The sequence below is a fragment of the Geotrypetes seraphini genome, chromosome 2 (genome assembly GCF_902459505.1).
Source record: "Geotrypetes seraphini chromosome 2, aGeoSer1.1, whole genome shotgun sequence".
Lineage (NCBI taxonomy): Eukaryota > Metazoa > Chordata > Amphibia > Gymnophiona > Dermophiidae > Geotrypetes > Geotrypetes seraphini.
In genome coordinates, this window is record NC_047085.1 from 156,068,212 (window position 1) to 156,087,065 (window position 18,854).

At 39.5% G+C, this 18,854-nt stretch overlaps 1 protein-coding gene across 5 annotated transcripts in view; it reads right to left on the reverse strand.

Moving 5' to 3' along the window:
• PIEZO2 (piezo type mechanosensitive ion channel component 2) overlaps positions 1 to 18,854 on the reverse strand; it is a 760,979-nt gene that overhangs the window by 448,917 nt on the left and 293,208 nt on the right. For all 5 annotated transcript variants that reach the window (XM_033934096.1, XM_033934094.1, XM_033934095.1 and 2 more), the window contains exon 4: positions 13,544 to 13,586. In XM_033934096.1, the coding sequence (XP_033789987.1) occupies positions 13,544 to 13,586 (43 nt within the window). The remainder of the gene's footprint in view (positions 1 to 13,543; positions 13,587 to 18,854) is intronic.

The window sequence follows — 18,854 nt, forward strand, 5'->3', positions numbered from 1 at the left end:
ATACCGTAATAAAACTGTACACAGTAAACAATGATCATCCTAATGAGGCGATGTAAAAGCATTTAAAAACAATGTAACCGTTAATTAGTATTTATAGTTACTGATTATATACTATCAAGTATAGAAAGACAGCCGGTCATCCTAAGATATCATCATTTTGTTATATAGAAAAACAGCAATAAATTTAAAACTAAATCTACAGTGGTTATAAAATCAATGTAGGAATATATATCTCAAAACAACCATAAAGCACTATCACACTTTTAAAGTTTTACAGAGGCAACCCGACGAGTATAATATCATTTTACTTTGGTTTTAACATTGATTTTAACAAAGAAGGCACCATGTAAAGATACTTTTTTGGCTTACAGGAGAGGAGAAATTCAGTGCAGATATCACAGATTATATACTATGAAGACGAATATTGCGTAATATTAGGTCTAATACCTGATAATATTTGTACATTTTTTAAAATATTTGTTTTCTTATTTTTTCAATCCTAAATCTATAGAGATTTTGTTTTGTTTCACAATGATTGTAAAATTAAAATATTTAATTAAAAATATTTATACTTTTTTGGATATCATTTATCACCTGTCAGATATTTATATATATATTTATTCCTTTGTGCAGATCCTTGACACAGGCGGTTACACCAAAACATGGCCCATATTGCGTCCATCAATATAAAGAAGCTTGGTTGTCTCATATTTGAAGGCCTTGGGTGCTTTTTCTTTTCATTTTGTGATGTGTGCTTATATTACAGACATGCATATAGTATAAGGTGAAGTAAAACAAAACAACAATAAAAGTACCCCTAGAGATTTTTTTTTTATGTTTCCTCAGCAACTGCTTGGAATTTTAATGTGAAATTTTAAAGTTTTATCTGTTGTTACTCTCTATGTTTATGTGCCAAGTGGAATGAGATTATCTTTAAATATTGCAGTTACAGACTTTTTAGCATGACCTCCCAGAGATTTTTGCACAATAAAAAATGTAAATACTGGGAGGGGGGGCTTTGCAACGCAACGGTTGGCTGATTGAAGAGCTCCTCACACTCAGCAGTTTTTTTTAAATATTTATTTTTTAAATAAGCAAATTATTTTAAAAATAAAGGTGAGAAAGAATTGAAATGGCTTCCTCTAAGCAAACAAAGTTAGAAAATGCTTTCTCTGCGGAGGGTAAAGTGAAGAGACTGAAAGCAGACCTGGTAATACCTGCTCAAGTTCCCTTACCGGCAGAGGGGGTAGAGTCTGTGGATATTCTTGAGGAGCTTCAGGCTATCAGATTGCTGTTGAAGGAAAATGCTGACAATATGACAGCTATAAGAGAGATCTTTAATTTAACCAAGCAGATGGAGGTGTCAAACCGGCGTGTGGATCAGTCGGAGTCTCTTATAGAGAAAACGGAAATTGAACAGAGACAGTGCAGGAAGGATCAAAGAGAGATAAAGGACCTGCAAAAACTTATGGAGGCTTATGAAAATCATTCACGTCAATGTAATGTTAGAATCCTAGGTTTGGCTGAGGGATCGGAGGGGAAAAACTGTGTCACCTTCCTTGAAAATTTACTGCCAAAGTTATTCTCTATTTCAGCAAAACACCCACTGGAAATAGAGCAGGCACATATATTTAACGTAATCCGTTTTCAGCATACATTAGAGATTTTGCGGTTGGCTAAGGAAAAGAAGAAGGTGGAGTATAAAGAATCCAATCTCTTGTTTGTGCCAGATTTTTCAAAGAAAATGGCAGATAAGAGGAAGCAATTTTTATTATTATGGCCCCAATTACAGCAGTTGGGGGCAAGGTATGGCCTTTATTACCCTGCGTGTATGAAGGTGACTCACGATAACCATACAGTACAATATGATGATCCGGTTAAGTTAAAAGATTATATTGCAAGATGTGAGGAATCTATGACATAGAGAAACAGAGCTAGATATGTGTATGACTTTAAGGAGTCTTTAGGAGTCTATATCATATCTAAACATCAAAGAAGGAAGTGTGGAGTTATTTTATTATATATTTACTGTGAAGAAATATAAAATAGAGCATTGTATGGCCATATTTGAAAGTTTGTTTTGCTTATTATACAATGTACATATATGTGATTCATTTATGGCGCATTTGTAGTTTGAAAATCAATAAAGAATTAAAAAATAAAAAAAAAAAATGTTTGCACTAATAAAACTACCATTATCTGAAATACCTGAAATGTTCTCAGCTGAACCAACTTCCTAAATCTGATGTTACTTTGCAACTGTAACTGAAAATAGTGTTATTTTAGTTTATTCCATTAGAGTCTGCAAATTGGCACTTTGCAAAACTAAAATAACACTCTTTTCAGCTACAGTGGCAAAATAAGGCCAGATTTAGGAAGTTGGTTAGGCTGAGAACTTTTCTGCGCCCCTCGTAAAAAGGAGTACCAGCTATGAGCTATTTGTTAGCAATAGCGGAATATAAATGGTTTAACTGGTAATGACATCACAGTGACATAGACATTTGTCTGGGGAACAATGTTGGAAACATATCAAAAGCTCCAACCAAAGCTGCACTCACCGAGCTCAAGGAAACATGTCTCTAGCATGCCCCCTTCAGAATTAGACAAAATACTGATCAATAGCATAGATTTCCATCTAGAAAATAAGTTTTGAAAATAGCAAATTGGAAGGGTTTAGTGAGAAAAATATCCATTTGCCTCTTTATGCCACTTTTTGGACCTTTATCTCTTTTGAAAATGAGCCCTATTATTAATTGTATTGTTTAAATGATATTATTTTATTGTGCTGGAGCTCAAACATTTTTAACAAACAAATTGCTAGGTAGAAACAGTAAAATGTCAGAAACATCAACATAGCATAAGGTAATTAGATAAAATGAGGAAAATGGTTAAAAAGAAGCTAAAAGGATCAGTTGTGAGGACTGTAAACTAGGCTTGGATGTTATTTAAAAATACCATCATGGAAGCCCAGACCAGATGTAGTCCATGTATCAGCAAAGGTGGAAAGGAGAGCAGGTGTGGTTAAAAGGTGAAGTAAAAGAGGGTATTAGAGCCAAAAAACATCCTTATAAGAATGGAAAAAGGCTTCTATTTAAATATCACTTAAATTCCTTATGACTTAGAGGCAATAGCTGTTTCAGCCTTGCATTAACTGTGATACTTGCACACCCCCTACGGAAGTTTTTTTAGCCAATGATGTAGGTGGATGAGGTTTGAGTTTTCAAGCTCTACCTAAAATAAAACCTGAGGCTTTTTCTTCCGGGGGTTAGTGCTCTCAGCTAAAAGAGTGGAGTTTCTATAGAGTAATATTTATTACCCACTTTCATTATAGATACAAAAACAGTGCAATCAATCCAAGAACGGTAACAGTAAACATTCAGAATAAATCAACAAGGTCAAGCCCATCAACAAAATACCCACGGAAAGCAAGGATATAACAGCAAGTTGTGCAGTGGACTCTATGGAACAGCTAATTTTTCTTGCTGTGCTCTTGGCTGCATTATCAATCAATAAAAATCATAAAAAAAAAAAGAGAGGGTAAGGTTAAATGGTAATTTTTCTCAATGGAGGAGAGTAAACAGGTGAGTGCCTCAGGGACTGGTGCTATTTTCTTTATTAATAAATGATCTGGAAACTGGAATAACGAGTGAGGTGATTAAATTTGCAAATGACACTAAACTGTTCAAAGTTGTTAAAATACATGCGGATTGTGAAAAATTGCAGGCAGACCTTAGGAAATTGGAAGACTGGGTGACCAAGTGGCAGATGAAATTTAATGTAGACAAATGCAAAGTGATGCACATTGGGAAGAATAACCTGAATCGTAGTTATCGGATGCTAGGGTCCACCTTAAGGGTTAGTGCCCAAGAAAAGGATCTGGGTGTCATAAGATAATATGACGAAACTTCTGAACAGTGTGCAGCGGTGGCCAAAAAAGCAAAAAGGATGCTAGGAATTATTAAAAAGGGATGGTTAACAAAACTAAAAATGTAATAATGACCCTGTATCACTCCAGTCTGCTTGTCTGACATTGCCGCTTGGATGTCTCACCACCATCTCAAACTGAATAAGGCTAAAACTGAACTCCTTATCTTTCCGCCTAAACTCACCTCCTCCCTCCCACCATTCTTTATTTCAGTGGATAACACTATCCTCCTCCCTGTCTCATTGGCTTGCAACCTTGGGGTGATCTTTGACTCCTCTCTCTCCTTCTATGCTCAGTTCCAACAAATCGCCAAATCCTGTCGCTTCCTCCTCTATAATATTACCAAAATCTGTCCTCTTCTCTCTGAACACACGACCAAAACCCTTGTCCATGCTCTCGTCACCTCGCACTTAGACTACTGCAACGTACTTCTCTCAGGCCTCCTGTGTGCCCATCTCTCGCCTCTTCAATCCGTTCAAAATTTTGCTGCACGACTCATATTCCATGAGAGCCGCTATTCTTACATTACCCCTCTCCTCAAGTCGCTTCATTGGCTCACTGTCCATCTCCGAATACAATTTAAACTCCTCTTGCTAACTTACAAGTGCATTCGCTCTGAAGCCCCCCAATATCTCTCTTCACTTATCTCCCCCTATGCTCCTCCCTGTGATCTCCATTCATCAAGCAAGCCCCTCTTATCTATACCCTTCTCTTCCACTGCCAACTCCAGACTTTGTCCCTTCTTTCTTGCGGCACCGTATGCTTGGAACAGGCTGCCTGAATCAATATGTCATGCTCTCTCCCTAGCAGCATTCAAATCCAAACTAAAATCTCACTTTTTTGAATCTGTTTTCAACTCCAACTCCCACTCACTGGTATCGGATACCTATTCCCACTGTATCATTTCCTTACCATAATCTCCCCAACCCCGAAATATTCTGTCTAAATTAGATTGTAGCTCTTCTGAGCAGGAACCGTCTATTGTATGTTAAAATGTATAGCGCTGCATATGCCTTTCAGTGCTATAGAAATAATAAATAGTAGTAGTACCTCATATGGAGTATTGTGTTCAATTCTGGTCTCCTTATCTCAAGAAAGATATAGTTGCGCTAGAAAAGGTTCAAAGAAGAGCGACCAAGATGATAATGGGGATGGAACTCCTCTCATATGAGGAAAGACTAAAAACGTTAGCGCTCTTCAGCTTGGAAAAGGAACGGTTGAAGGGAGATATGAAGTCTACAAAATCCTGAGTGGACCAAAATGGGTACAAGTGGATCGATTTTTCAATCCATCAAAAATTACAAAGACTAGGGGCTTCTTTACAAAGGTGCACTAGTGTTTTTAGCGCACCCACCAGATTAGCGTGCACTATAGTGTGCGCTAACTGAAAAACTACCATCTGCTCAAGAGGAGGCGGTAACGGCTAGCACATGTGGCATTTTAGCGCGCGCTATTCTGCACGTTAAAGCCCTAACGCATCTTTGTAAAAGAAGCCCTAGGGGACATTCGATGAAGTTACCCCATCACTGCTCCAAGTTCGATCATATCTCACCACTTCTAAAATCAGAACACGTGCTTCCAGTGTCATAGTGCATCCCCTTTAAATATAATATCCTTGCTCAACAGATTGTATTGAGTGGTCTTCCTTCGTTTTTATATAGTTTTCTGGTCCCATACTCGCTTCAAAGAACTTTACGCTCCTCACAACAGCAGTTATTAGTCATTCCCTCATTTAGACAACTTTTCCTGGATTTCCATAGGAACTCTTCATTCTGTGTTATTGCTCCTACTCTCAGGAATTCTTTGTCTTTTTACCTTCGTTCAGAGAAATCATTTGTAACCTTCAAGGTACAATTAAAGGCATACTACTTCTCTTTGGCCTTTAGCTCTTATTTTACTTCCTCCTGATGGCTACTTTTCTTATGTGTGGGCAAAATTAAAATACTAATACTCCTAAAATTTCTGTAACATACACAAGACTTACTTGAACTTATGGCTAAAGTACAAGTTTAAATATCCTATAGAGAACTATAAACGATCTCAAGCGCTCACAGGCTAAAAGTCTGATGTATATTTCAAACTAATGACCCTATCGTGAGCTATCATTGATCTTATGTGTTCTCTATTTCTCAAATTTTTTTATTTTAAATAGTTTTTTAATATATATTTTTTTATAAAGCAGTTTAAATTTTTTATAAATCAGTTTCAACTGTTATACTGGTCTTCGAATGTATGTATCTCTTTTTAAGAATAAACTCTATGAAGGATTTAACTTCATGAATATAGGGTACTTAGCTTCACAGCTTAGCTTCACATACCAGGGTGAAGCTGTGAAGCTAAGCTGTGAAGCTAAGTACCCTATATTCATGAAGTTAAATCCTTCATAGAGTTTATTCTTAAAAAGAGATACATTCGAAGACCAGTATAACAGTTGAAACTGATTTATAAAAAATTTAAACTGCTTTATAAAAAAATATATATTAAAAAACTATTTAAAATAAAAAAATTTGAGAAATAGAGAACACATAAGATCAATGATAGCTCACGATAGGGTCATTAGTTTGAAATATACATCAGACTTTTAGCCTGTGAGCGCTTGAGATCGTTTATAGTTCTCTATAGGATATTTAAACTTGTACTTTAGCCATAAGTTCAAGTAAGTCTTGTGTATGGGCAAAATTAAATACTTTGTTTCCTCCCTTACCACACTGTTCATCCCTTTCCCCAATCTTTTTATTTCTATTGTAATCCCCTATTCCCTCCTTCCCCATGTTCTCAATTGTTTTTCTTTGCGTTTTGTCTTCCTTTTGTTCTTACCCTATTTAATTTGTTGGGGGGAGGTTATTTTAATTTTTTATTGTAAACCGCTTAGATTTGCCTTCTGCTTTTATATTTGCGGTATATTAAATAAATTGAACTCGAACAGGGAAATACTTTCAAAAACAGTAGGAGGAAATTTTTTTTTTTTACTGCGGAAAGTTAAGCTCTGGAACGCATTGACAGAGGTTGTGGTAAGCAGATAGTGTTGCTGGTTTTAAGAGAGGTTTGGACAATTTCCTGGAGGAAAAGTCCATAGTCTGTTATTAAGAAAGATATGGGGGAAGACACTGCTTGCCCTGGATTGGATTGAATGTTGCTACTCCTTGGGATTTGGCCAGGTACTAGTGACCTAGATTGGTCACCGGGAGAATGGGCTGCCGGGCTTGATGGACCATTGGTCTGACTCAGTAAGGCTATTCTTATGTTCTTAAGTGCTTACATAAAATTTCTCATTGAACTTCAAAGTGGTTGGTGAGAAAACACCCCAAAACTCTAGGGAGTTACTTTTTCTTGCCTCAACTTGTACAGTATGCCATAAGTTACACGTGAAACTTTCCACTCTGCCCATGTGTATACCTGCCTGCAAACTACACCCTATTGTTTTATAACAGGGGTGTGAAAGTCCCTCCTCGAGGGCCGGAATCCAGTCGGGTTTTCTGGATTTCCCCAATGAATATGCATTGAAAGCAGTGCATGCAAATAGATCTTATGCAGATTCATTGGGGAAATCCTGAAAACCCGACTGGATTCTGGCCCTTGAGGACCGACTTTGACACCTGTGCTTTATAAAATAGCACTTAAGCACTTATCCAGCACATATGCCAATGTGTTGACATGTATATATGCTAGTAATCAAAATATTTATGCATGTAAAAATCCTATTTTTTAGAATTACCACCTCATGGGGCAAAAACATGCTCTTTTTAAGAGGAATAATGCCATCTTCAGAAAAGTATTAAAAACATATGTCTTTTCCCTATAACTACCTTCCTACCCATTACCTCATCACTTAAATAACACATGAACTGATGCAATATCGTAACTCAAGAATACAAAGTCTTATTGTATGCAGCATAGATTCCTTGTAGAGAATTGTGGACTACAAGACCCGGTATTGTATTGACCTATAAAATAAACTTATAGACCCTCTTTAACTAAGCTGAGGTAGAGGTTTCTACCGCAGCCCAGAGTGTTACATGCTCAGGTGCTGTTGTGATGCTCATAGGAATTTCTATGAGAAACTCAAGGATGGTAAAGATCCTCAGAGGGTCAAAGTACCCAAATAGTTCACGTGAAACAAATCGAAAAAAAGGTGTTAAAAAGAAATGTTGAAAATTATAAAGCAACTAAAAATGTACCTATGATCCTATGAAGATCGGGTTCAGTGATTTGTTTCACGTGAACCATTTGGGTAGTTTGACCCTCTGAGGATCTTTACCATCCTTGAGTTTCTCATGGTATGGTAAGACATATTTCTACAGAAGAAGACTGGAAGTGAAATAATACTATATTGCTTCATGTGATTCGAGTTATTGTATAGCCATTTACATTATCACTATAACATAGGAATTCTATGAGCATCGGAACATTTAGCACTCCAGGCTATGGTAGAAACCTCCACCGCAGCTTAGTAAAAGAGGGTGATATTTTTCCAATACAAATTACAAAAAATAAACGCAGCACATTTTGTTATGATATTTGGGAGCCAATATTGAGCGTACTGTAACAGAGAGAAGCTGTGACCCACATCAACACGCTAAGGTTTCCTTTCACCTTTTTAAGAGGTGTTGCCAATTTGTCGTGTTTCTCAAGTGAGCATCTCTCCCAAAACATTGGGATCAGTAACCAAATATAATAAGTTTTATAAGGATGATGATTTTTATCATGATTGGCATTTTTATATTTTGATCTGGCCTTTTCTTTTTTTTGTATCTGGGTAGCCAAGTACTGCTCAGTAAGGCCGTAAAGATGTAGGCTGGATTAAATATAGGAACTTGTATATGAATCTGCTTAAGACAGCAGGAAACCAAAAAGGAAGATGTTAAAAACAAATTTAGGGAAAAGGAATAATATAATATTATATAGTTAAGTCAGCGATTAAAAATGCTTTAAGAAGAATTACTAGAGGACACCACACTCAGGGCTCATTTTATTAAACTGCATTAAGTACTAGCACATGCTTACCGCAGCTTAAAAAGGATTACTGCATGATACACCGATACATCTCGTGGTAAGTTCTGAATGTGTGCATGCAAACTATGCACTAAAAAATTTTTTAAAAAATTTTCTGGGAGAGGGCGTGTCTGGGGCAGAGAAGACATTTCTGCATTAATCAGTTAGCACATTTACATTACAGTACACGGGATGGGCATTTCGGCCAGTCAGTATTACAAAATTTATTTTCTTAAAGGCCAATGCTCCCAGCATCCCTTTCTGGTTAGCTTGGAGGTCACCCATGTGTGAGAATATGCTGCCTGCTTGTCCTGGGATAAAGCACAGTTACTTACTGTAACAGGTGTTATCCAGGGACAGCAGGCAGATATTCTCACAACCCACCCACCTTCGCTGGTTGGCTTCTTAGCTGGCTTATCTTAACTGAGGGACTGCGCGCCCATGTCAGGTGAGAAGGCACTTGCGCATGCGCGGTGCGGGCTATTGCAAACTTTCTAAAGACTTAAAGTGCCGATGCACTTTTGAAGTGGTCCGTGCCGGGGCTCCGTCGGTGACATCACCCTTGTGTGAGAATATGCTGCCTGCTTGTCCTGGGATAATAAAGGTTCCATGTCTTTTTTTTTTTTTTTTTCAACAAGAGGAAAGATCAAACTAAGGGATCCTATTACAAAGCCGCAGTAATCGCTTTGACGCCCATAGGGATTTAAGGGGCATCGGAACATCTGCGGTGAAGCAGCCGCTACCGCGGTTTTGTAAAAAAAGGGGGGGAGGGGATGTAACCAAAAATGATCCTGGGAATAGTACCCAAAGAAGAAGGAATTAAACAAAGAAGCAAGAAATTTGATATAGTCAGCAATCTAGACTATCCATATGCTTTAAATTAATTTACTGGCATCCCCAGAAAGCAAATCACAAGCTTGAAATGAATGCTGTGGTTATACATGGAGAGTATCAGTCGGCATAACTGTAAGCTGGTGATTAAGCTTCACTTGACATGTTCTCTAGAGCCAAGAGAAATTGTGGACTTATTCCATTTTTTTTTATTATAGTCTACGAAACTTCAGTCACTTGTATAATTCATTAGTTGAACCTTTAGTTTCAGTGTAGTTTACACAAAAGAAAGGAACTTAAAATGTTCTTGAGATCCTGTCTTATGTTTTCTGGCACTTTCTTCAAATAATAAATCATTGTGCCACACTGAAGCCCTCTTTTGTGCACAAAGCAGTTAACTCTGGAACTGGTGCTTGCTGTTAGCACCTGCTTGCATTAACAGTTATCACAGCGGCTTGGCACTTAGTGAATACTAATTTCTGCATTAACTGACAAGTGCAGAATGGAGTGGGAAATGTGCAAGAATTATTCATATACATAACATTGTAAGGTAAATATTATTTATTTGGGAACATACAAGAAAACCTTGAAAAGACTTCGAGTTATTCAAAATTCAGCAGTTTGAAAAAATGAGAACATATTACTCCCTATTATCAAAAACTATATTGGTTACCAATGGAGGCAAGAGTTTTGTTTAAGTTTTCTTGTATCTATTTTAAATCGATATTTGGTATGGCTCCTGCGTATCTGGTCTCTCATTTTTTTCTAGACCGTTTTAACAGACCTAAATGCAGAATCCATATGTTTGCTTACCCAACAGTAAATGCTTGTCGCTTTAAAAGATTTCTAGATAGAACTCTTGCATTTCGGGCAGGCAAATTGAATGACTGGTTGGGTAATATTATTATGCGTGCTCCATCTTATTTTACTTTTAGAAAATTAGTAAAATCACAGTTGTTTGATCAATTTGTAACCTAATGACTCACTGTTTTAATTTTTTTATGTTTTTATCTTGTATGTATTTCTGATTTGTATTGCATTTTTTTTTTTTACTGATTGTCCGGTACTTCTTATTGTAAACCGCCTCAAACTATTATGGCTTTGGCGGTATACAAGAATAAATTATTATTATTACTATGTGTTAATTTAGTGCGGCAGATGAAACAGAAAAGTAAACAGAACCTCAGTAGGTATCATTAATTGCTCCTTTTACTAAAGTGCGCTAGCGGTTTTAGCGTGCGCTACATTGCTGCGCGCGCTACATGCTAATGCCTCCATAGAACTTGCGTTAGTATTTTTCGTGTAGCGCAGGGTTAGTGCGCGCTAATCTTTAGCGTGCGCTACAAACGCTAGCGCACCTTAGTAAAAGGAGCCCTAAGTGTATCTATGACTTGCAATACAGTATGGGGCTAATTCAGTACAGGTCGCTTACAGTTAGGAACTGGGGATGCTGCACGCTAAATCCAAATTCTATGTTGGCAATTATGTGCATAATTGTCCTTATAGAATACTAGTGCAAGTTGGGATTTACAAAGCAACATTTAGGCGCAGCCGCTTAGACCATGTCAATGAGTAATGTAAGTGTCCATAACTAAGAAGGGAAGTTATGAACATGGGTTATTTTACCACGAGTCATGCTATTTTAGTGTAGTGTACTAAATGTGACCCTGTGCTAAAATAACCCATCTTAAAGTAGTCCACGCTGTTAACTTCCCCCCCACAAATGTTGCAATTGGGCATGCAACTAAATGCTCTATAACAGGGGTGACCAACCTTTTGTCTTCCCTGGGCCGCACTGGCCGAAAAAAAAATGTTTCTGGGGCCGCACAAACACGCCAACACTGCAGCAAGACAGAGGAGGGAGCTGGCAAGACAGTAAACACCCGGGGCCATATAAAATACTTCACGGGGCCGTTTGCGGCCCTCGGGCCACAGGTTGGACACCCCTGCTCTATAACCTTAATATGTAAGTTCTATAACCTTAATAGCCACACCCCTGACCCATCAAGACACTTCCATATCCATGCCCTTCTAGTAGGTGTGTCCTAAAGGATTTCTGTGCTAAGAATACAGAATTATGACAATGCAGTTATACATATAACTGCAAATTTGTGACAATTAGCACCAATTATATTCAATTATTGGTAGTTAGTGCTAATTAGCACTTAATTTATCAATGAAGTTGTGAACGTAACTGATATTATTCTATAACCTGTGAGCACAAGATTAAATGCTAAGCACAAAAATTTGTGCGTAAGATTATAAAATGAGGAGGCTAATGTATTGTCTCTGTTCACCAATAAAGGAAGAGTGGTAGAAAGGTCTGGGACAAGCAACCAAACCAACTGCTGAAGAGCTGCTGAAACCAATACAGTGGACAAGATGATCAAATATCCAAATTATGTTTACTAAGTAAATAAAACCCAACATGGTCCATGTTTCAGCTTAAACGAGTCAGCCTCAGGGACTCTTCATATAATCCAAGAAAGCAATTGTTCAAATTTATCCAACACCAAACACTGATAATGGTAATGCTTCTCTGAAAAAAACACATTTTTTTGTTTTTTGCAGGCCTGAATCAGATTGAAACTATGCATATACAGGCAGTCCCGGGGTTAAGAACATCCGACCTACGTCCAACTCATATTTACAAACCAGAGTCCTGCTTCTCCCTTCCTGTGCCAATGTGCTCCCTCTTCCTCCCTTCCTTACCAAACGCAACCCTCCTCCTCCCTTCTGTGTCCCAACATGCTCATCATCATCCTTCTCTTCGTTCTGCATCTCAAATTCGTGCCTCCCTCCCTCCCATGGGTGTTTATCTCGGCTGACCGGCTGCCTCCTCCCACCCGCACTTCTCTTCCTGCAGCTGACCCAGGTCACTGAAAGCAACATATTTACTTTACTCATGCTGCCGGCAACCTGAAGAGTTAGAGCGGCACTGCTGGGAACGAGAACAGAGAGCAAGCACTGGATCTCGATGGGTGGGGGTGGGGTTTCCTGATAGGTGTGTGAGCTTCTGTAGGGTTACTAGATGTCCAATTTCCCTGGACAAAAGTAGTAAGTTAAGAAAACTGCCTGAACTCCCATCATCTGGTAACCCTAATATAAGAGGAGGTTTGTCCCTTATATGGCAACTTTACCACTAGCAGTAATACCATGAGACTATTATTAGGAGTCACTGGCATCATCAAACCAAGTGCCAGCAATTCTAGACTTCTGGAAAAATGGAAGATAGACCGCGGGGTTGGGGGGTGGGGGTTGGGAGAGACCTTCCAAGTGGAAAAACTTTATTTGGGGATGTTTTCAGATGGGAGATTTTAATGTGGGTGGGGGGAGGGGGAGCTTCCAGGTGGGGGGATTCAGTTTGGGGAACTTCTGAATGAGGATCAGATTTGGGGTACTGCTGGGGTAGGGGGTTCTGAATTGGAGGGGTGTCAGGGGAAGGCCATGCTTCCCTGGCTAGCTCAAAAGTGCCTAGAAGTATCAGACTGCAGCTTTGCGGCCCGATATCCCTGGGATAGCAGAATAAAGATGTTTGCGAGGCTGTATGTAAGCAGCACTAGACATATTCCACAAGATTGACTAAGGTATGGTACTGAGCTACCCCAGGTTAGTCACTGCCATGATAACTTGGCAGAACAGTTTTCATTTCTTTTCCTGAAATTTCTTTTTACTTATTTATTACTCAGACACTTTCAGATCAAAAATATTTTGCATATGCTGTTTGTAATGCACATCTTTTTTCTTATATTTTCAAACTGAACAAATGTACAAAGAAATGACTTCATTGCCTACCTTTCAAAACCAATCTGTCTGAATGCTTTTTCCCATGTTGAACCTATAAATGAAGGAGAAACAAACACATTTAAGTTATTCTAAATTTTCCCAGTACCATATTTTCATGCATATAACACATGTTATATGTGTTTTTACAAACTGTGTGCATTCCCTGTATTCTATATGCTTGTGCACACTATACCAGTGTATTTTTACTAAGTCACATTAATTGCAAAATTGGCATGTTTGTTTTTAAGGCTTTTTCTTTTTAGGTTTATTTTGCAATTATTATGCAGTAATAATGCTTACAAGAACCTAAAGAGAAAATCCCTCAAAAAGATGTTAATTTTGTACTTAGCACATCTTATTAAAATAAACTGCTCTAGTGTGGCGTTATATGCATGGGCACTAGTGCTGCCCAATTCACGATTCGAATCGGTTCACCGATTCACTTCGGGTGAATCGATTTGAATCGGTTCAAAACAAAAAAAAATCGGCTTCCTGATTCACCTGACTCTCCCTCCCTCCCTCCCCACCTAAAGCAGGAGCGGCAGCTGCCGCACCTGCTTTAGAGGGCGAGGGGGGAGGGTCAGTCGGGAAGTGCTGCTGTCGACTTCCCCCCCTGGCCTCCCGCTTCCCCCCCCCCGATCTCCCCGCACTGTTTACCTTCCAGGAACAGCCTGCAAACAAGATTGCGGTGCTAGAAATCTTAGTACCGCTTCGGAGCTGTTTCCTCCGTCACGGTCCCACCCCTCCTCTGACATCAGAGAATTTGAAGAGGGTGAAGAGGCTGTAAAATAAACCCGCCAGGATGTTTGAAAAAAAACACCCAATTGGGCAGGAAAATCGAATCGAATCGAAAACCAATTCAATAGGCTGAATCAAATCGAAATTTTTTTCCTGAATCGAGCAGCACTAATGGGCACATTATGCCAGTTTATTTTTACATAGACACACAATCTGTATGTGTTATATGTGTGTGCATGTTATATATGTAAAACTACAGTAATTATCAATTTTGCTACAAACTGCATTTTATTTATTTTATGAAGTTCATATGCAGTATTCCTGTATACCATTCAGACCACTTTTTACTAAGATGTGTTATATTTTTAATGTGTGAATTGCCATATGTTAATAGCTGCATTAACGGCACTTGCTAATTCCTATATTAAACAGCTAACATGGGGCTAGATTCACTAACGATAGCAACTCAATCGCTGTTGGCCGATTCTCTGGCCGATTTTCCAACAGAGATTGATTCACTATTAAGTTTGCATGCAAATGATTTGCACAGAGGTGCAAATCATTTGCATGCAAATCCACTGACTCAATTGCTCATTGAGCGATTGACACAATGCAGAGCCCTAACAGTAGTGACAGGGGAAGCAGCCTCCTATCACTGCTATCAGGGCTTCTGTTTTTTTTTTTAATGGAACAGATGTTCTGCGCGCCATCTGTCTCATTAAAAAAGCCCACCCCCAGTGCTATCACTCCTGAGCCACTGTCCCCCCCACCCCGAACCCTAAACAGATGGCAGGAGGGATGACCACTCCCTTCTGCCCTGAAGGTGCTTGCCTGCTCCCAGAAAAAAATGGCAGGAGGGATGCCTACTCCCTCCTGCCCGGAAAGACTTCCCTGAGCCAATCAGGGACTTCCTTAGGAAGGAGCCTATGGAAGTCCCTGATTGGCCAAAACAAATGGCCAATCAGGGACTTCTTTAGGCCCCTCCCTGTGCATCACATGATGCACCAGGGAGGGGCTTAAGGCCCAGTGTCATTGAGGAAGAAGCCTACGGAAGTCCCTGATTGGCCATTTATTTTGGCCAATCAGGGACTTCCTTAGGCTTCCTAAGGAAGTTCCTGATTGGCTCAGATGCCTCAGACCCATCCCAAGGAAATGTGCAAGAATTATTCATATATATAACATTGTAAGGTAAATATTATTTATTTGGGAACATACAAGAAAACCTTGAAAAGACTTCGAGTTATTCAAAATTCAGCAGTTTGAAAAAATGAGAACATATTACTCCCTATTATCAAAAACTACATTGGTTACCAATGGAGGCAAGAGTTTTGTTTAAGTTTTCTTGTATCTATTTTAAATCGATATTTGGTATGGCTCCTGCGATACTGGCCAAAACAAATGGCCAATCAGGGACTTCTTTAGGCCCCTCCCTGTGCATCACATGATGCACCAGGGAGGGGCTTAAGGCCCAGTGTCATTGAGGAAGAAGCCTACGGAAGTCCCTGATTGGCCATTTATTTTGGCCAATCAGGGACTTCCTTAGGCTCCTTCTTAAGGAAGTTCCTGATTGGCTCAGATGCCTCAGACCCATCCCAAGGGAGGAGCCCGAAGTGTCTGAGCCAATCAGGGCCTTAGTCCCCTCCCTGTGCATCACATGATGTATTGGGGTTGGGGTCTAAGGCCCAGTGTCATCGCAGAGGAGCAGGAGGTGTTTTCAGTACCTCCTGCTCCCAACCTCAAGGTATGGGGGCCTGGAGAAGGGGAAGTGGGCACTCCAGTGGCAGAAGGGAGTGGGCATCCCTCCTGCCTTTTTCTTTGGGGGGGGGGGTGAGTGGGCACCTTCAAGGCAGAAAGGAGTGAACATTTTTGAACATCCATTCTTGGTTTACACTACTGACCTATGCCACAGACACTTCTAGCTTCTTTTTAACCATTTTCCTCATTTTATTGTAATCACCCTTGCAAAAATTAAATGCCACTACAGTAGATTTCTTTAGTGACATCACTCCAGCTATCAGCTCAAATTTGATGATATTATGATCATTGTTTTCCTGTGGACCCAATGCAGTTACCTCCCACACTACGTCCTACATTCCATTGCATTTTTGGATGTTTTGAGAGACTTTGATATGAATTTTTCCCCAATTTTAAATCACTGCTCTTTTGTATATTATTTGTGGAGTTTTTTTGATGGAGGTGGGCCTGCCGGCCAGATGGTAGAAAGACCCATCCTGCTGGCCAACTTTTAAGGTTAGTGGAGGGGGGCCTGGGGGGTCAGCGGGGGGGGGGGGTGTCTTCTGGCAGGAGAGGTTGGGCTCCATCCTGCCAGCATTCTTTGGTGGGTGGGGGTCTTCCAGCAGGAGGGGTTGGGCTCCTTCCTGCCGGCAACTGTCATGGGGTGGGGGGGTCTTCCGGCAGGAGGGGTTGGGATACCACCTGCCGGTGATCTTCGGGGGTAGGGGGGTCTTCCAGCAGGAGGGATTGGGTACCCTCCTGCCGGCGATCTTAAGGGGGGTTGGGGGTCTTCTGGGCAGGAGAGATTGGGCATCCCTCCTGCCTCATTCACTCGAGGGGAACTAGCAGTCACAGTCGTGGTCGCTATACTTATCGCAGCAGGGAGATCCCTTGCCGTGATAAGTATAGCGGCCGAGTCTACAAAAACCCGATTGTCTAACTGGCGTCTGTAACACAGACGTTGGTTACAGAATCGGGTTTATTTTAGGCGGCCTTAGGCCCAGTTCTATATAGGATGCCCATCGGCTTCTGAGACAGGGCTTTCTGTACAGAATCTGGGCTCTAGTGCCCCCAACCACATTTGATATACTCTATCATTGTGATATAATTTGTACCAAGGTAACACAGTGTCCCATTGATTGCCCTCCTTCCACCAGGTCTCTGAGATGCCTCTTATATCTACCTCATCATTCAGTGCTATATATTCTAACTCTCCTACTTAATTTTTAGACATCTAGCATTTGTATACACACACTTCAAATTATATTTTTTTCCTTGTATCTATAGGCTGATGAGAAGATGACAGGGATATAATTTAACATCTTTACTCTGCTTCCCTCTTAAGCACTCACCATTTTTGAAACCTCTCTTTTGGGACTTCCTAAATGTTGTGATTCAACAGTATCCTTCAAGGATTCTACACACTGAACCATCTGCTCCTGGGCGATTGTCGGCTTTCTCCCTCCCCCAACCCCCATCATCTTAGTTTAAAAATTGTTCTACCTCTTTTTAAAACGTCAGCAGCCTGGTTCCATTCTGTTTAAGGTGTAGTCCATCCTTTCAGAATAGGCTCTCCCTTTCCTAGAAGGTAAACCAGTTCCTACCAAATCTAAATCCCTTAACCCTGCACCATCGTCTCAACCATGTATTGAGACTTCAGGGCTCTGCCTGCCTCTTGGGTGCATTGATTAAGCAGAGCTATGACATTAACATCCTCATCAATGGGATAATTATTCTGATGTTATTCTTCATATGCAAAAAAATTATAGAAAAAGATAAGAATCGGAGGCTTGAGGAAGAGAAAGAACTCTGCACAGGAGTTCCATTTAATGACTCAGCATGAACATGTTTCCAAATTGCTGCCTTTTTCAAGGGAAATTCATGTTTGCCATATCTGTGTGATACATGGTATAAATATTTATCAACAACTTCACTGCCTAGAGGCATTTTCTTCTTTCTCTCTTGTTCCTGGCTTGCCCTTTTGTAGTGTTGACAACAGGCCATATAAACTGAGAAAAGCTATAACTAGGAAAATGATCCAACAAAATTAGACTAATGAGTATGGAAAACAATCAGATCTTAAGCTTCTTATTTCCCCATTTTCTATTTAAATAGTAATATCTGTCTGGACATATATCAAAATATTGAGGTGATGTTCAAAAGCCTTAGGCTTCACAGTGACTTCTTCATTAAACACAAGCACAGACAAAAACTACATTTTGGCCATATCCAATTAACCTAGGACCACAAAAATGCTGGCTTTCACTTTAATGATGGCAAGCACCTCTGTACTCAGGTTTTTGGCACCAGTATTTGAATAGTGATTGATGTTTTAAATGCCAGGGCCATGTTTAAGAAAAAGATTGATCACAAAGTTTGCTATTTAACTTATTTATAAATGATCTTGAAATTGGACCGATGAGTGAGGTGATTAAATTTGCAGATGACACTAAACCAATTCCAAGTTGTTAAAGCACATGCAGATTGTGAAAAATTGCAGGCAGACCTTAGGAAATTGGAAGACTGAGTATCCAAATGGCAGATGAAACTTTCTATAAATTTTTATTGAAATTTTAAAAAAATCATTACAAATTAAAACAAAATAATATTAATACAATATAAATAATAAGTGATACAGCAGAGGGAAGGCCGCAAAGCAGTCGTTGCCAGTGAAAATCTCATTGTATTAAAACGGCAATCACAGTAAAAGCCTAAAGAAAAGAAGCAAACAATTACTTTTACTCTTTTGCTAAGTTAATGCTATTTGAATTTATTCTGTATCAAACAAGTTGGATGAAATTACAGAATTTCAGTGACTTGGCAGAGGGAAGGCTTCGGAGGTATGTAA